General features: G+C 44.6%; 1 protein-coding gene across 6 annotated transcripts in view; it reads right to left on the reverse strand.

Moving 5' to 3' along the window:
* Positions 1–1044: 1044 nt before the first annotated feature.
* dab1a (DAB adaptor protein 1a) overlaps positions 1045–17743 on the reverse strand; it is a 308583-nt gene continuing 291884 nt past the window's right edge. For 5 of the 6 annotated variants that reach the window (XM_028586552.1, XM_028586550.1, XM_028586555.1 and 2 more), the window contains 7 exons: positions 12984–13136; positions 11160–11222; positions 10937–11033; positions 9608–10014; positions 8538–8733; positions 8315–8463; positions 6751–6836 (listed from right to left, as the gene is read on the reverse strand). In XM_028586552.1, the coding sequence (XP_028442353.1) occupies positions 6756–6836; positions 8315–8463; positions 8538–8733; positions 9608–10014; positions 10937–11033; positions 11160–11222; positions 12984–13136 (1146 nt within the window). In that variant the 3' untranslated portion in view covers positions 6751–6755. Of the gene's footprint in view, positions 3109–6750; positions 6837–8314; positions 8464–8537; positions 8734–9607; positions 10015–10936; positions 11034–11159; positions 11223–12983; positions 13137–17743 lie in introns of those variants that run through there. The other variant, XM_028586554.1, reaches the window with a different exon arrangement.

Consider the following 17743-nt stretch of genomic DNA (forward strand, 5'->3'; position numbering starts at 1 on the left):
GAGCTCATAGACAGAAACTCTTGCTCGTCATTGTATGACTTAGAGGCCCTTGATTATTAAACCTGAACCCACCGGTCTGGTCTGTGTAGAGAAATACTAGCAGTAGACTAAAAAACACTGAAACTGGACGTGAGAAGAAACTTAACGAGTCAGTCCACTCACAAAAAGACACACTTCTCCACTTAACCTTGATTGTATCCAGTCATGCAGACGGTTCCCATTTCATCTGCTACAGTTTTGAGACTTCAATCTAAAATTCCTGGCACAGCCACAATACAATGAGGCTAAACTGAATTCAATTTGTGGGACTTACTGTATTGAGAAAAAACTTTTCTGTGCATTATCCCATACAACCCACAGACTTTCCTGTTGACAGATTTCAAGGAAGAAACAGTCCCAAAGAAAACTGCTGACAGTGAGGTTTGTGGATCAACCAGTAACTGGGACAGTGTTTTTTTTGGAAAGACACATTGCTGTCAAATGTCATTTTTTTTCCAATGCTACGAGCAGCAAGAACACTATTCCACTCAGCTACACAATAAATGTGTGGTGGTGAAACCCTCACAGAGGAGTTTCTCATCAAACCAAAACTAACTGCACGGCCAGATGCCATTGTGGGTAAGTGAGAAAGTTGTTTAGCGTTTGAGATTTGGGTGAACTGACCCAAATCTCTGTAATTTTAGTTTCTCCTGTATAATATGCAGTCAACAAAATGTGTTCAAGTTGTTCTGTTGTTTCCTCCTCCACAGGGAGAGAGGAGAAGCAAAGTCAGAGGAAGAAGGCTGAAGTTCTTGTTATGTAGTTGGTTGCTGATAAAGCTTATGAAAGCTTGCATTATTGCATTAGAGGCTGTTGCCAGAGTAACAGAATGTGACAGGCCATTAAAGCCTTGTTAAATTACAGCAAAATACTGGGGCACTTGTTTTACACTAACTACAGATGGGGGTCACCTCTGCCAGGCACACACCATTAGGCTCTCTCTCTATCACACACACACACACACACACACACACACACACACACAAATAGAGATATCAGTCATTTGGGATGTGTTTATTTGTAACAGTAATACATGGTGGAATACGTAAATCAAGAGAGAACCAAAAAATCATCTAAAAACCCACTGTAGAATGTCATATTCATAAAGATAAAAATAATGTGTCAATTTACATTAAGAAACTGTTAGCTGAGGTAAAGTTAAAATAGGTCTAGAAATGTTATGCACTCAAACAGCAAGGTTTCCCTTTTTAGTCAACTTCTTTGCTCATCTTCTAGTTTTCAAAATTTTGAAGTTAATCAACATCATAGTCCAAAAGAGTTCTCGAGTGACATGGGGGACTCTGGCCATAAAATAGGGAGTCATTGGCATCACGGTTGATGTACTTGTAGCAGAGGTTACTGCAGTGCACACGCAGACGCTGGGACAGCAGCAGTTTGGCACCTGACCAACAGACAGACAGATGGGCCGAGTATCACCGTATCTAAAAAACAATTCCGGTGTGAATGGGATGGAGGAGAGGAGCAGAGTGTCAGTAAGGGAGACTCTGTCTGCAACATAAAGAGACTGTAGGTTTGGGGTGCAGAGACACAGGCTGTATAGGCTTTTGCTAACATAAACTGCAGAAGGTGATAAGAGACCAATAGGGTCAACGTGTGCAGCTGTGCGCTTAAGACAAAGACCTACAACATCCATGCACAAGATCAAATTAATATCAGAGGGCGACAAAACCAAGTGGGATAACAGGGAAAAGAAAACATTTGTTGGTATTGCTTGGGTTAACGTCAAGAGTTTGCATAACTGAAGCCTTCCTATTTTATGGCACAGAAGTCCAGTGGACAAAATGGTTCTTGTTGTTATTATTTACAAAATGAGATTGGCAAACCAACGATCAGATGCCTTAAAGCCATGTTGACTCTATAACTCCTATAGAGCTGACCCCAGCGGCTTGATTGACTTATAAAATAAAAATTAAATTTTTTCAATTTCTTCGTTTTCTTTTTTAATTGGTATTGTACAAAAGCTATAGAGAATGAACAGTTCGATCACAGAATCTGTTTGACTTGCAACTCTTCCCTCTCAGGGTCCATTCCTCAGTGTCTCCGGTCCTCTGGCCTCTGTGCGAGTCTGTCTGCGAGGAGAGACGTTTGGCAAATTACGGTGTATGCATGTTAGAGAGGGTGAGAGATGACTGTGTGTGTTTTGTGAGTATATGTAAGCTGATTGCTGTGTGCACAGTGTGTGTGTAGTTGGTGTGTGAGTAGCTCCCAGAGAGTCTGTTTCTGCATAGTGATCCAGCAGACACTCACAAGAATAGGGAGGCAATGCCCGAACCAACCAACCAATCAGAAGCAGTGATCCCAGTAACGGGCCATCCCTGATAGGCTCGTTAAGAGTCTAGCTCCTCCTGTGGGATCTCCTCGCTACAGATTCTGTCCGTTAAAATGAAAGATGATCATTCTAATCCCGATGAGCGTGCATGTGTGTGTGTGCGTGTGTGTGTGTGTCAGAGATATGGAGGCACTGCTTGATTCAGTCCCTTCCTTGGCAGCACAGTCTCTGGCCAGACACAGGAGGCAGAGGGAGGAGTGTGAGAGCAAAGACAGAAAGGAGGAGGGAGGGAGAGAAGGGAGAGAAGGGTGGAGCAGGTTATGTCTGTAAGGCTGGGTGTGAGTCGCCGCAGGGGGGAGAGAGGAGAGGAGAAGACAGCGCAGCGGAGGGAGAACTGGATCCATCTCAGTGATTGATATCCCTCCTGCCTGGAGCAAATGACCGAGAGGGCTCTCTCCTCTCAGGAGGAAGAGGAGGAGGACGACAGAGGAGGCTCCTCTTGGGAGGTTGTTAGCCAGAGGCGGAAGAGGAGAAGAAGAAGGACTTGGCCAGGCAGGGAGATGTGCCAGACATGCTCGCTCACACACACACACACACACACACGCACACGCACACGCACACGCACACACACACACACACACACACACACACACACACACACACACAGGGGTGAGGGTTCTCCTCCAGTTCTCTCGGTGCTGGTCAGGTCTGTCTTCCTGTGTGTCTCTTTATTTCTTCCCTTTGTTGATCTGGGCATAGAGAGGGTCCTTCTTCCCCTTCTGTGCATGAGAGAGAAAAAACATCAGCAATTTCAAACAGCTTTTCACTTTTCTCCAATATCAACCTGGTTGGATTTGCAATGTTTGGCCTCAGCGGTTCATCTGGATCTTACATAATTAAAAAGGGAGGACCCGAGTTTCTGATTCATTCTCTCAACCGACTTAAACGCCAAGTATCGCCTACAAGCCCCGACAAGTACGCTCCAGATCTGCAAAGGTTGGTTAGTTCCTGTACCTAACGTGGCCACCAGGTGGCAGGAGCGCACTGCTTTGGAGGAGATCCATCATTTCTCCAAATCAGCCCATTCAGAGCTCTCACTGAACAATTCAGCCCTCACTCTCATGCATACTCTCTCCCAGTCCGGGCTCCCTACAGGACCTGTATGATTCAGAGGTATAAACTAGCGCCTTGAAAGACCAGTTATGAGTCATCATGTCTGGATTTCTCCCCCGAGGGAGCCGGAAGCCAACAGCGGATGATGGAACACTGCAGTCAGAGCACCAAAGCCTGCTGCAGTCACTCACAATAGACCTGTTATTATTGTACACATAATTACAGCCAGCCGCTCAATATGCTGCAGCAGACAACTTGATTGGAAACTACTGGCTGGCCTATTATATTCTGGAAGACTTCTCCCACAGAGTTGTAGGACTCCACTTCCTTAATGCAGCGTCAGGAGGATCAGGTGAGGGTCTGGACGAACATTTCTGAGACATTTTTTGGACAAAACAATTAACTAACTAACTGAGAAATAAGCAGCAGATTTACCAATAGTGAACATAATGGCCAGCTGCAACTAGAGCTGGGCAATATATCGATATTATATCGATATCGTGATATGAGACTAGATATCGTTTTAGATTTTGGATATCGTAATATGACATAAGTGGTGTCTTTTCCTGGTTTTAAAGGCTGCATTACAGTAAAGTGATGTCATTTTCTGAACTTACCAGACCTACTTAGTCATTATAACCACATTACTGATGATTATTTATCAAAAATCTCATTGTGTAAATATTTTGTGAAAACACCAATAATCAACACCACAATATCGTTGCGGTATCGATATCGAGGTATTTGGTCAAAAATATTGTGATATTTGATTTTCTCCATATTGCCCAGCCCTAGCTGCAACCCTGTTAAAGTTGATGTTCATAATGTCTATATTTGTCTTTTGGTTGGTTGTGGCCAAAACACACATGGCAAAAATCTATTCTGTGTTCAAATTTGCACAAATAAAGCAAGATTTGATTCATGTTGTATCTGAATGCAGCTCTCTCACGGGATAGAGTGGCATCTGGGAGAAAAAAAAAAAAAAAGACGACAGACTTTCAAGAAAGCTGCTTCATGCTCAACATCCCACCAAAACAGGACATGTTGCATAATCTGCATCGGCTTTCATCTGAACAGAGAGAGGGTTAAAGTTGTGAGGAATGCTTTAGCTGAGGCTTTGGTCTCTGGGTTACAGAGCTGTAACAGTGGGGCCAGCCAAGGCCAGACAGTCAGCAGAAAGTAGCTGCCAGAAGCCCTGAGAGAGGTGACAAAGAGGCTGAGACAAGAAGTGACAGCGAGCACACACTGCTCAGCCGCTGCACCAGAGCCACAGCCCGGCACTGTCATCCTGCATCATCTAACCAGCGCTGCCGAGCGGGCCCGCCTTAGCTCCATAAACCCCGGGCCGAGAGAGGGGGGAGGCCATATGAGCGATGTGCTGACATGGCACCAGCCTGAAGGCCAAAATATCTGACCTGGCTGGTACACATGTGCACATTTATGTGCGTCTGTGTGTTTGTGTGTGTGTGTGTGGTAGGCCCTGGGCAGGGGGAGCAATGCGAGATTGCTCATTGAACCGTGGAACCATGCCATTTCACGGCTGAGACTCGGGGAGCGTTCGCTGGACATGATGAGATCACCCGAGAAAAAAGAAAAAAGAAAAAAAACACTTACACTCCCACTAGCCTGAACACATGTCTGTCTGAGCCACACAGTGGGAGGGGGGAGGACAAGACAGGCGGTCACGGCCGGCAGCAAACCCACTCTCACAAACGCACACAGATTTTTGGCTCCGATATAAGCACAGGTGGTGACAGTATCGATCACAGGTGTGCTTGTCTGGGGAATAACTAGGCCTGTTGGACAGGTGTGTATGTGTGTGTGTGTTAAAGTCGATGTGATTGAGCCAGTAAACACCATATGGGAGCAGCATCACTGGACCAGGACCAAAGCAGTCCACCTACTACAGAGGAAAAACTCCATGCTTCTGGCCATAACAGTCGGTCTGCAGCCAGACTCAGCACTCGGTACAATCCGTCCCCCCCACTTAAGGCCCACGTCCACCTGCTGCTAGCCCTGCAGCTTTCAGAGCGTCTGAATATGAGGACGGCAGCCAACAGGGGACAGAGGCTGCTCAGCCATCCCTCCTCCTCTCCTGGAGTGGGGAAAAACTAGAAGGCTTCTTGGGTTTTAATTAATGCCAATTATGCCGGGGCAGTCATTAATCTTGGCACCCCAGTATTAGCCGATGAAAACAAAACCATTATATTTACCCTGTGTGAGTGCCAGCAGCTATCATTAAGGAGCCACACTCGGGAGTTGTGTGGGTGAGGACACCGGGTGGGGAGGCAGGGATCAAAATGGCTCTCTTCCTTGGTGTGTGTGTGTGTGTGTGTGTGTGTTTGTGTGTGTGCGTGCCCCTATTCAGTAGGCAAACTGCATGTTAACAGGTCTCTAAAAGAAATGTCCAGCTTATGCAAGTTGTGTGAAAGTTTTCCTGTAGGATGATGTGCAAAAAGTGTAAAAGACACACACATCATCAGTTCCCTGAGTTTTGATAGTAGCTGCTTGTCTTTCTGAGTTTGGTCCTTGTACAATAATGCACATAAGATGAGTTACATTACATCACGAACATACATAATGCATAAAAATGGCAGCACATATCATTTTTTTATTAAGCCAGACATCCAAGATCAGCATATTGCACACAACACTGGCAAATCCCAGATGACGTCCTGTTCACTGAAGTGCACAGTTTCTGATTGGCTGTCACACACTATTGGTTTTCCGAGTGAGATGTGTGCTATTTGGGGAACGGAGCGTGATTTGGGAACACGACACAAAGACAGGACACAAAGAGGGCACAGAGCACTATGGCCAAAGTGATCATGCGTGATGATCTGGTCACACCTTGTTTCAAAAACTCTCTCAAACACACACACACACACACACACACACACACACACACACACACACACACACACACACAAAGTGATGCCACATCATAATAGATACTTACAAAACTCCAGGTGAGGCTACGACGAAAAATTACAAACATACATAATGAAATGCATGCAAATACTCATCACATGCACAATCATACAGATGTGCCACCACTCTAACTCAGTCAAACACGTCTTCCTTTGAGCATGCGTGTCAGCAGGTGAAGGAGAAATGAGGCAACCTGAGACCAAAGATGCAACAGATAAAGATAAAAAAAAAAAAAAAAGATGCAGCACACGGAGAGATCAGCCTGATTAATGTAAGTGGGAGGTACAACAGTCAGGCAGCAGAACAGGTAAGGGCAGGGGGGTGAAGGAGGAGGAGTTAGGGGCCAGGAGAGGTATCGATACCTACCCTGCCCTGCTGCTATCTAGCTCCCAGCCTCTGGACTGGCCTGGTCTGGGCTGGGCTCTGCTGTCTCACTGGGGCAGGGCGACCCAGAACCACACGCCTAAAGAGGGGAAGAAAGGGAGGAAGGAAGGAAGGAAGGAAGGAAGGAAGGAAGGAAGGAAGGAAGGAAGGAAGAGAAAAGTGTGGGAAGAGAAGTTGATGGAGGGGGTATAAAAGAAGGAAATAAGGGGGAGTGGAAAGTAGACAGAGAAGAGAACATCTGAAAGAAGGATTGCAGGATCGCTAAAGACTAGATGTAAACAGGAAGCAAAAGAGAAAAGGTGTCAATACTCTAAAGGAGAAATAAGGACACTTGTTGAGACAGCCCACGCGGTCTCTTCTCACAAACACATTTGCAAATACATACACACACACACACACACGCACACACATGCACACAAGTCATTTACAGTTCTCTATTATGAAAGACTTTGTTCTATTGATCCGCTGCTTTTTTTCTGAAAACACTTTTGTTTTTCACACCTCACCCCGCAGAGAGTGGGGGGGGCCATTTGTCTGCCTCCGCTCCATCTTTCCGGTCTTTCTTTTTTAACCTTTCCGCGGCATTCGCTCACTCACCCAGTGCTGCCACCAATGCACATTTCTCCGGGTTGTGTAACGCTTCTGAGTGTTATTCAGGCCTGGTGACATTTTCACAAGTGTGAAAGTCCTCTAGTTCTTTTTTCAATAATAGCTTGGACTGGAGGCATGCAACTAATGTTTCACGCCTGGAGAGTGGAAAGCAAAAGGGAAGAAAGAGGCAAGCATGAAAGAAATACAAAAAGAGAGAGAGAGAGAGAGAGAGAGAGAGAGAGAGAGAGAGAGAGAGAGAGAGAGGAAGTAAAAATGGCAGGGAAGTCTTGTTTCTTGGAAGGGTTTCTCAATCTACAAGGACTTTGGTCAAAGGCAAAGGAAGTTTCTTCGCCCACCCTTAAAATCTCTCATCTTTCCTTAATTTCTCTTACTTTCTCTCTTAGATCTGGAGATGCTGGTAAAATAATTATTAATTGCCCCCTGGAAGAAGAATCGGGGCATTATTCCTCCTTTATCTCACCAGAGATGAGTCTGTCCATGTAGAAGTAGTGATGTATGGATGCTACCTGGCTGGTATTAATAACAGCTTAATGATGTCTCTGACATTTCCACCAGCTAATTTAACGCTGTGTTGACCCCCACACACACACACACACACACACACACACACACACACACGCACACACACACACACACTGAACCACATACTTATGCAGGTACGCTACTGCTCATATTCACACAGAAACACACACTTCAAGTGCACATTCACACATGCACTGACACAAACACACACTCAGGGACACAACAGCATCGACCCCCTAATCAGCCAGAGTGATTACCTGGCACGCCAACACCGCCACAAAGGCTATTTATCAGCAGATCTCAACACGCAGCGCAGGTTATAGCAGCATAGGAAGTGAGTTATTAAAGGCACAAACACACTTGACTTACCATCCATCACACACACACACACACACACACACACACAACTATACACACACTTACAGCATCTTCCTCTCCACTGCGACTAGGGCTGCCCTCTGCTTCCCCAAACGAGTCGTCTGTGGGGGGATCTGTGGCGTCGGTGGGGGGGTCACTGACATGGGAGGCGGAGGACTTGGAGGGAGAGCTCTGCCTGGGAGCTGGGGTGGGTGCTGCAGAGGAAAAGCTGAGTCAGACGCAGCTCCAGAAGAAGCATGTTACCGAGAGCAACAGATCGAGCTCTTACGTGAGTTGGTGGATGGTGTCGTAGAGGTGACTGGCGTCAGATTCATTTGAGAAATGTCAAAGTCGTCACAGTCGTCCGTGTCCTGGGCTGTGCCCACACGGCTGAAGTAAGTGCTGAATGCCTCGGAGGTTCCTGCTAAGCCGGGCTGTTCACCCTTCTTCAACGGCATTGCCGGAGGCTTCGATAGCTGGAAATCCTGAAGGAGGAGGTCAGGAAAGGCCGACATTACAACTGGGCACTGAGACTTTAACACTTTGACTCACTGTATAGGCGTACAAAATGTAATCCAGACTTTTAATTTATGGTGTTTTTTTTTTTATGTTTTCTCTATCTTCTTGAACTTGTCTTAATCTTTTAGCTTCTTGGACTCCGGCAACAGTTTCACCCACTACAGTTTTTGGTCTGAACCGTATAGGTACATTGTCTGAGGGCGAAACAAACTCCACAGAGGCTCGTACTAAATCTCAGCCCCCGCTCTTTGAGATAAGGAATCAAAAACAGTAAAAATGCCAAGTTACGGCACCAACCATGTCTATGTCCCCAGTTAATGACCGGTCGGTGACCTCCGTATATGGTTCCCCATCTCTCACCCTGTCATCTCTCTACTGTCAGCTATCTAATAAATAGGGCTGTCCTTGATTCAAGAAAGTCTTCTTGGAGTCAACTAATCGATTAGTCACAATGGACAGATCTGTAAAACCAATCATGTAAAAGCACCACTTTAAATCTTGTGTTTACCAGAGATGTACTCATATGTTTCTTGGAAATAAGTCATAAGTCAGCATGAAAAAAGCATACAAAATGACTAATTGACTAAAGAAATCTAAGTCAACTAAGACCAAATTGAACGATTAGTTGACTAAGACAGGGCAGTCCTACTAATAAAGGCAAATAATGCCCCAAAAACAACAGAAAAATAATATCAAGCTCAAAACATGTTCATGGCTTCTTTGGTTGATTTTTGCTGTCAATTTTCTTTTCTTCTTCTACATCATGACCACTCTTTCTAAAAAAGACAATATGAAAAAAAGAGTTTCAATTATCATAATTCTGATGTCATCACACCGTACCTTGAACATCTCCTTGCCCATCTTCCTCGCCCTCTCCCCGTGCTGCGGACTCGACGACGCTGAAGGGGAGGGAGCTGCAGCGCTGGCTCCGGCACCTGATTGGCTCTCGCCAGCTGGAGTCACAGTCGTGACAGGGGTGAGAGTCTGGAACATGGCGGCAGGCAGAGTGCCCACAGGTTGGGCAGGGAGGTAGGCTGTGGGGGAGAAGGCTCCGGCCGCCATGGCTGCCCACTGCTGCTGGGTGGCAGGGAAGATGTTGGCCTGGCCCCAGATTAGAGGCTGGCCGCCTGGCAGCACCTGGGCTACCGGACCTAGGGGAGACTGGACCCCGAAGGCCAGCGGTGTCTGGGCAGCAAACGCTTGCTGGGACCAGTGGCCGGGGGGTACTGCTCCCATTGTCACATAACCTGGTGAGAAACCATACAGTAAAATACAGAAAATGTCAGTATTTTGTAAAATCTTAATAAGGTTAAAAAAGAATAAAAAGAAGACAGAAAAGGAAGTGATTAAAATACCCACAGTGCATATGCTCACCACTGCTTTTCTTCTCCACACACACACACACACACACACACACACACACACACACACACACACACACACACACACACACACACACACACACACACACACGATAATAACCCATGCATCACCAGAGAGTGCTGCCCTACTTCTGCCTGCAGCTATGTGGTGTCTCTCGATGGTCACGGTGAACTACCATAATTACCTCCAGAATGAGGGAGAGTCATAATGAAAAGGACGAGCCCGACGCACACTCATTAAAATCACTCAAACTCATCAGTTCTATTACACACTTGCTGCTCGTGTGTTTCTGGTCTCCAGTTGTTACCTACAGCAGAGAAAGTTGACGTCACCTCGGCAGCCCTGCTGCACTGACATGTGTGCAGAGAGAGGAGGAGTGGAGACGAACAGAGGGGAGTGTATACAGCAATGTCTAATTCACAGAAGGCCTGTGCATATCTAGGAGTCTTCACTACAATCATCTCAGCATGTTTTATTACCTTCCTCCGACCAACACAGTCGCCTCAGCCACAGGTAAATCAGCAGCATCTGAGGCAGCCAGATAATGATGCATTTCATATTCAACACACAACCAACGCCACCTTTTCTCCTCTTTCCCCTCATCTACATTTCAATTTTATTCTGTCCCCGTCTATTTATTTTAACCCCTCTTCTATCTCCTCTGCCTCCGAAGCTTCGGACTCTTCGTCATCACCTTTTCTCGACACTCTCTCTCTCCCGCTGCGTTTGTTTCCCCTTCTGCTTGCAGCGGCGGCGTATTTAAGCAGGAAATGAATAAGGTCCTACCTGAGGGCACAGACGCAGGATTGAAGGGAGCAAACAGTTCCGTGGGAGGCAGAAGGCCCTGTGAGGGGTCGAGGGTGTTGGCTGGAGAGGCGGGGGTCTGCGCAGGGTTGTGATTGGAGGTCGGGGTCGAGGGAAAAAAAACACATCGTCGGAAATACAGTTTGTAATACAGATTTTATAAGACGTAAATCACAAACTGTGTATGTGTAGAACAGCTACTCACCGATGGAGAGGTGATGTCGGGCGGTGTGGACATGTCTCCAAAAATCTCTAATTGGTTGATATTCTGAGAATAAGATAAAGCATACACTACCAGTCAGGTATAATGACTGCTATACTGAATACTGGTGTATATATATATATATATATATATATATATATATATATATATATATATATATATTAGAGAGAGAGATATTTTCTGGGTCAGTTTGCATTCCACTGCAACATGCATCACACATTGCATGCAACACGACACTAGCCTGGTATGTTTGTGGTACCTACCTGAGCACTGTGGCCGCAACACGGAAGAAGTAACAGAGGGGTGAGGAGAGATGGGATAATGAGATGAAATGATTATGATGACATACCTACCAAGAGTTATCACAATCTTTCAAAGGTGCTTTCCACCAGCTGGTCTAAAAGCAGACTACCACACCCTCTGCATCATTACTGTACCAGTGTCTTCTTCTGGACATGTCATACGCTCGTCTTGTTGTGTGCTGTGCCTCAGCAGGAATAGCTAACGCATACAGCAGCCTTTCTATTTGATCTGAATTAGTTCTGTAACATTCTGTTTCCTTTCATAGTCTCCCAATGATCATCCTCTTTAGTATCTCCTCTTTTTTTGCGTGCAAGTTAATAATATCTTTAGGCCGGTGGCAAGCGAAGGAAACTCTATTTTTAGCCATAAAGGAATATAAGCCATGAATACATGGTCAGAGATTAGCATAAATCATGGATGCGGATAATTTCTTTTGAGATAATGAATGTTCTTAGAATATCTTCCCTCTCGTAGGTCACAAAGTTCTTTTTACATCTATCAGAAAATGGTATCTGTGAGCATGGTGTTTTACAGTCATGGGTCTGGATCAGTATGATTTTTTATTTTTTCAAAGGGACGAGTGGGATGCGATACGTACTATCGTCGTTGTAGAGTCTAGTGCAGCAGATACAGATCCACTCAACAAGACGATAAGATAAATGTCCAAGATATGCTAAATGGACTGATAACAGGATGCCCATGGGATTAAATTCACAGAACACATTTTAGGAAACACACTCCATAACAATACAATAAATCCCTATAGTTGTTATTGGATGTTGTGGCACTGAGTACTCTGAGTCAATACCACAGAGCTTCTGCTTAAACCACCAGCAAAGGTAAAATGCCACTGGAGAGAGTGTTATATAGACTTTTATAGACTTTCTGTCCACTTTTAGTTAAGTTCCTGGACTCAATATTCTTAACTTGGGTGGCGGTGGGGTCAGGTTGCTGTGATAATGTGTGTTATGAATGCTTTATTAATGTGCTGTGGGCAGCTGGACTCTCTGCTGGTGAGATGACCGCCACTGTCTGCTCACCCCCCCCGACCCCCTACCAGTTCCCTGACAGACTCTCTGACCTTTCTGTCCACCGGCCCTGAGAGGACCTCCCTCGTAGCTACTGGAGTGTTTTTCTCTGAACTATACTTCTCAGACCTCGCTCTTTCAAACACATGTACACATGCAGATGTGAGCGCGCGGGTGCGCCCACGCACACGGTCCTCCGCTCTACCTTCCGCCTCAACCTGGTTACTATGCAACGGCAAGGTTGCATGTTTTATTCATATGTGACAGGGTTCATGAGCTGGGGTGAGCTAGAGAACAACAAAAGTGGTGCGGTACAGATGAGGACGGGAGACAGGAAATCATCCGAGGATATGCCTAAAGAAGCCGTTCATTAGGTAACCTTTTAGGACAGTTTTTCCCTGCTCACAAATACTGAAAACCCTCGGAGCTTTTGTCTGAACCACAACAACAAGACCACTGTGCTTTTGCGCCTTACCTGAGTCACCATTTCCAGGTCTAAGTCTATGAGATCTGCCACTGCCTGCTGCTGCAGCGAAGCTTGTTCTTGTTGGTGGGGCCGATCATGATTATGATGATGTTGATGATGGGGATGGTGGTGGTGGAGGGGCGTGTTTTGATGTCCCTTCTTCTGCAATCACAACCCCAGTGTTAGATGGGCAGGTGGGATGAAAATGTGCTCACACACAAGTTAGTTGTTTGTTCGTACACTCAGAGAGAGAGAGAAAGGGTGAGACAGAGGGGAGCGAGGGGAAATGAGGCTTGTTAAAGAGGGGAATATGATGGTCTGCAGGTGTTGTAGTCACAGAACGCACCCATGGACACACATTCAGGCACAGAGCAAGGTTCTTCTTGGCTATTCTTCGAGCCCAAGTGAAGATTTAAAAAGGTTTACAGATCATCCCTACCTTTAGTCTATACTGCAGCACTGAGCTGGGGTTTAAACCCCCTTTGTGTTTCTGTAAAGCCTGCTCCGCTGTGTCAGGAACCACAGTGGGAGACAGAGACAGGCAGACACAGTAAGAGGAGCTGGATTAACTAACGTGACAGAGTATGTTACATTGCAGGGGGAAAAAAACTGCTTCCTTCCTGCTGGCTTGCTCTGAGTAGAATAGCTGGATCTCCATCAACGTGAATTACAATCTAAAAATGATTTTTTATTATCAGCAACAAATCCCATTAAAACAAAGCCAAAAATGAATTGATCCTACTGTGTCTATGCAGCCAACAGCTGATGCTTGTGTCTTCATGCGTCTGAACTATGCTTAAAACATACTGGTGTATTTGAATGTATTTTGCACCCTGACTGTACTAAACAACCTCCAATATTTTTTAGCTAGAGCAGAATGATGATGGGTCCTGCCAGACCTTTCGCCAGCGCTGGAGCTGACACATAATGTGCAGATCGGTCTGGCTAAGGAAGAGTAGTTTGGTGCACTACAATATTGCTGAGTGCAATTTTTTCTTTGGATGAAAGCATGAAGTATGGCCATCATTAGCTGATGCTGAAGAACAGTAACAGCTTGCACCATACTAATCAGTTCAGGAAATATTGTCCATTTGTCAACTGGAGGTTTTTTCTCACTTTTTTTTGAACTCATAATGGTTCATTTTAATCCAACTGATGAAATGTAGCTAATCTTTTTGGAATATTTAAATTGACCTGGCAGTTTGTTTAAAACACACATTATCTACTGTTATCCTTGCTGAGAGCTACAGTCTGCTGCCCATTGCTCTGCCTTTCTTTCTCCACTCTCTCTAAGTCCATCCCTCTCTCTCTCTCTCTCTCTGTTGCCCTGCCAATTATCCTTCTGTGCCCATTATCTCTCGCCCATCTCTTTGACCAGCCCTTTATCTTTATCAGTACAGCCGCCACCCATCAATTAGCCATCTCCAGGGAAACGGTAATTACCTGTGCACATGTGTTCTGCATACAATTATCGCAGCCCCTTTAATTAACGCCACCTTGCTGATCCCCTACCGTCTGACTGATCACACTGGCACACGGCTGGAAAAATTGCTGTCAAGTGCAAACACACACACACACACACACACACACACACACACACACACACACACACACACACACACACACACACACACACACACACACACACACACACACACACACACACCTGAAAACAACCTGGCTGTTGGATTTATTTTTTTTCCCAGTCACCCTATCTTTCAAACACACACACACAATTTTATTTAAACCAGGAAGCTAGGCCAATTTTTAATTGACAGATTGACTGAATTAATAACCCACTTATATGGAGGTCATATATATATATATATATATATATATATATACACTACCGGTCAAAAGTTTGGGGTCACTTAGAAATTTCCATTCCAGACAGAATACCAGCAGAGATCAGTTGCATTGTTTTTTTTAATCAGGGCAGCAGTTTTCAGATTACATTATGTGCTTACATAATTGCAAAATGGTTCTCGACTGTTGTAGACAGAAGTGGCTGAAGAAATGCTTGAAATTCCATGCTTTTTGGTCTAAACGTCATACCCAAATTAAAAGTGGTACAGCTCCCATATACTTTGACACTTAGGGGTGTGCCTGATATCATTGGAAAGGAAACACTCAAGTTGTGTCAGGGTGATTCTAGGCCTTACTGACACAGAGTTACAGAGGCTAGAATGGAGATTTTTATTTCTGTCCAAGTTATAAATCTGTAAAATTATTAAAATACACTGCTGTAAACACATCTGACAGGTGACAGACAACACAGCATTAGCCACGTCTCAGCTTACTACACAAAAAAAAATTCAGAAGCTAAAAGACTCAAAAATGGATTTTATATGAATTCTTTTCTACAAATATGTCTGTGCGTTTTTTTATTTCTATTTGAAAAGTGCAAATAAAAAAGCCAAAAAACTACAAAATACAACACTTCTCAAATACACAAACAAACCCACATCAATCACCTTTCCAATGATATCAGGCACACCCCTGAGTGTCAAAGTATATGGGAGCTGTACCACTTTTAATTTGAGTATGACGTTTAGACCAAAAAGCATGAATTTCAAGCATTTCTTCAGCCACTTCTTTCTACAACAGTCGAGAACCCTTTTGCAATTATGTAAGAAAATAATGTAATCTGAAAACTGCTGCCCTGGTTAAAAAAAACAATACAACTGATCTCAGCAGGTATTGTGTCTGGAATGGAGTGGAATGGAAATTTTTAAGTGACCCCAAACTTTTGACCGGTAGTGTATATATATATATATATATATATATATATATATATATATATATAAAATACATATAAAATACTTACATCATATCATACTAATCTAATGTGTGAGCAGAGTTGATGTGTTTTGCCAGTTGTTGGTAATATGCTGACCTCTACATGTAGACTCTGAGATAGCGAGGGCTTCTGTTGATTCAACACACTCTCTCAGTTCTTACGGGGTCAAGCCTTAGTAGATTGAAATGGCTTTGTGTGTGTGTGTTTTATTGATTTGTCATAGTTTAAGATGGTGACAGAGTAAACAACAGAAGAGATAGCTTTGGACAGGGGGTCGCATTTCTGCCGCTGCTATCTTCTCATCCCAGGTGTAATATGTACACACACACACACACACACACACACACACATACACAGCAATGATGTGTGATGACAAAGAAATCATCTAACAATACTGTCCACTGTCACATCCTTCTGCTGAGAAGACAATTAACCTATCTTGCAAATGAGAAAAAAAAACAGTAAATCCACACTAAATAACAATGGTCAGATAAACACAGCTGCCTCGGGTCACTCCCCACTCAGTAATGCCACAGGTACTACTGCTGCGTTAACGCCACGATGGCTGAATAGGAAAAATGAGAAAACATCCAATTGCTAAGAGTTCACGTTTTATTTCAAGATAGTTACCCCCAACGCAAACCCTGTGTAGAAGACCGTTAATAAGTTACGATACAAGTTAAACTAACTCATTGTGTCTATATAGCTCATTTGTAATTAACTGAACTGTGTTGGTGCTAACAACCGATTCCATCTACATTGTACTGCCAGCACCAGGAGCTTGTCAGCCATTTCAACATCAGTTTGTTTGAGACTTCTGCAGTTCTTTCCACTTAATGTAAGATATTGTAGCAACCAGACATTCCCCCATTTCTGCTTAAGGCTGCTCACAATATGATGTGATTGCAGCATTTTGATGGAAAAGACCTGCTGCGACATCACTGACTGTGGTGCAACACGCTTGAAAGATTCAACCCATAGAGAGAGAGAAAGAAAGAGAGAGAAGCACAGCGGCAGTTTCCTGCCCTCTGCGAGCCTGGATTCATCTTAAAACCAAATTAAATTATCTTCAAATTACAAGACAAGCTGTCAGCCTACACAACTACATTCTTAATTTACTAGGATCCATTTATATTTCTATGATCCTGGGTTGTATTTACTCCCTCTGACTGACTGGGAAGCAGCGGAGACTTGGATTCGCTTCTTTTATTCAGAATGGACGACTAGTCCAATTGGTTGCACAACAAGAGAGAAATATTGGATTTGTTCATGTTCAGACACCTGCCAACACAAAGGCAATCCAAATAGCAGCATGTGTTGTGGGCTGGGTAAGGAGAAAACTGAAATACTGTGGTGACTGTAAGCTTCTTACCAGAGCTGGGGATAATATGCAGCCAGAAAACTGCGCGACTGATTCCAAGTCTACCAAAAATTCATAGAGAGGGATTGTGAATGCCAGTAGTGACGTGGAGGAGTCCAGTTTTAGTGGTTTAAGGATTACAAAAATAAAACACTGCAGGGGGAGTACACACGGAGCTGGTGGGCTCGGGATGGATTGAGGGAATACTGATGTACAGACCAGCCACATGGGATGTGTTCACATATACAACCTCACATCCACACGTGCAGACACACACAGGACAGCAGCCTGGTTATTGGGAGTGGGAAGATTTTAGCAGATTAAATCAGGCAACAATATAAGTAGCATCTTTATAGGCAGATAAAAGAGCAGCTGAGTGATAGTGCAGCCTGACAGTGGCCAAGGTTATCTTTCATTATAACCACCGGCAGTGTGAGGCAATAACGGGAGCTTAAAGAAATACACACACACACACACACACGGGCGCACACAAACACAAAGGCACACACACACGGGCGCACACAGGCAGAGGCGCGCGCGCGCACGCACGCACGCACGCACGCATAAAACACACACACACACACACACACACAGATATAGATTTACACT

The sequence above is a fragment of the Perca flavescens genome, chromosome 9 (genome assembly GCF_004354835.1).
Source record: "Perca flavescens isolate YP-PL-M2 chromosome 9, PFLA_1.0, whole genome shotgun sequence".
Classification (NCBI taxonomy): Eukaryota; Metazoa; Chordata; class Actinopteri; order Perciformes; family Percidae; genus Perca; species Perca flavescens.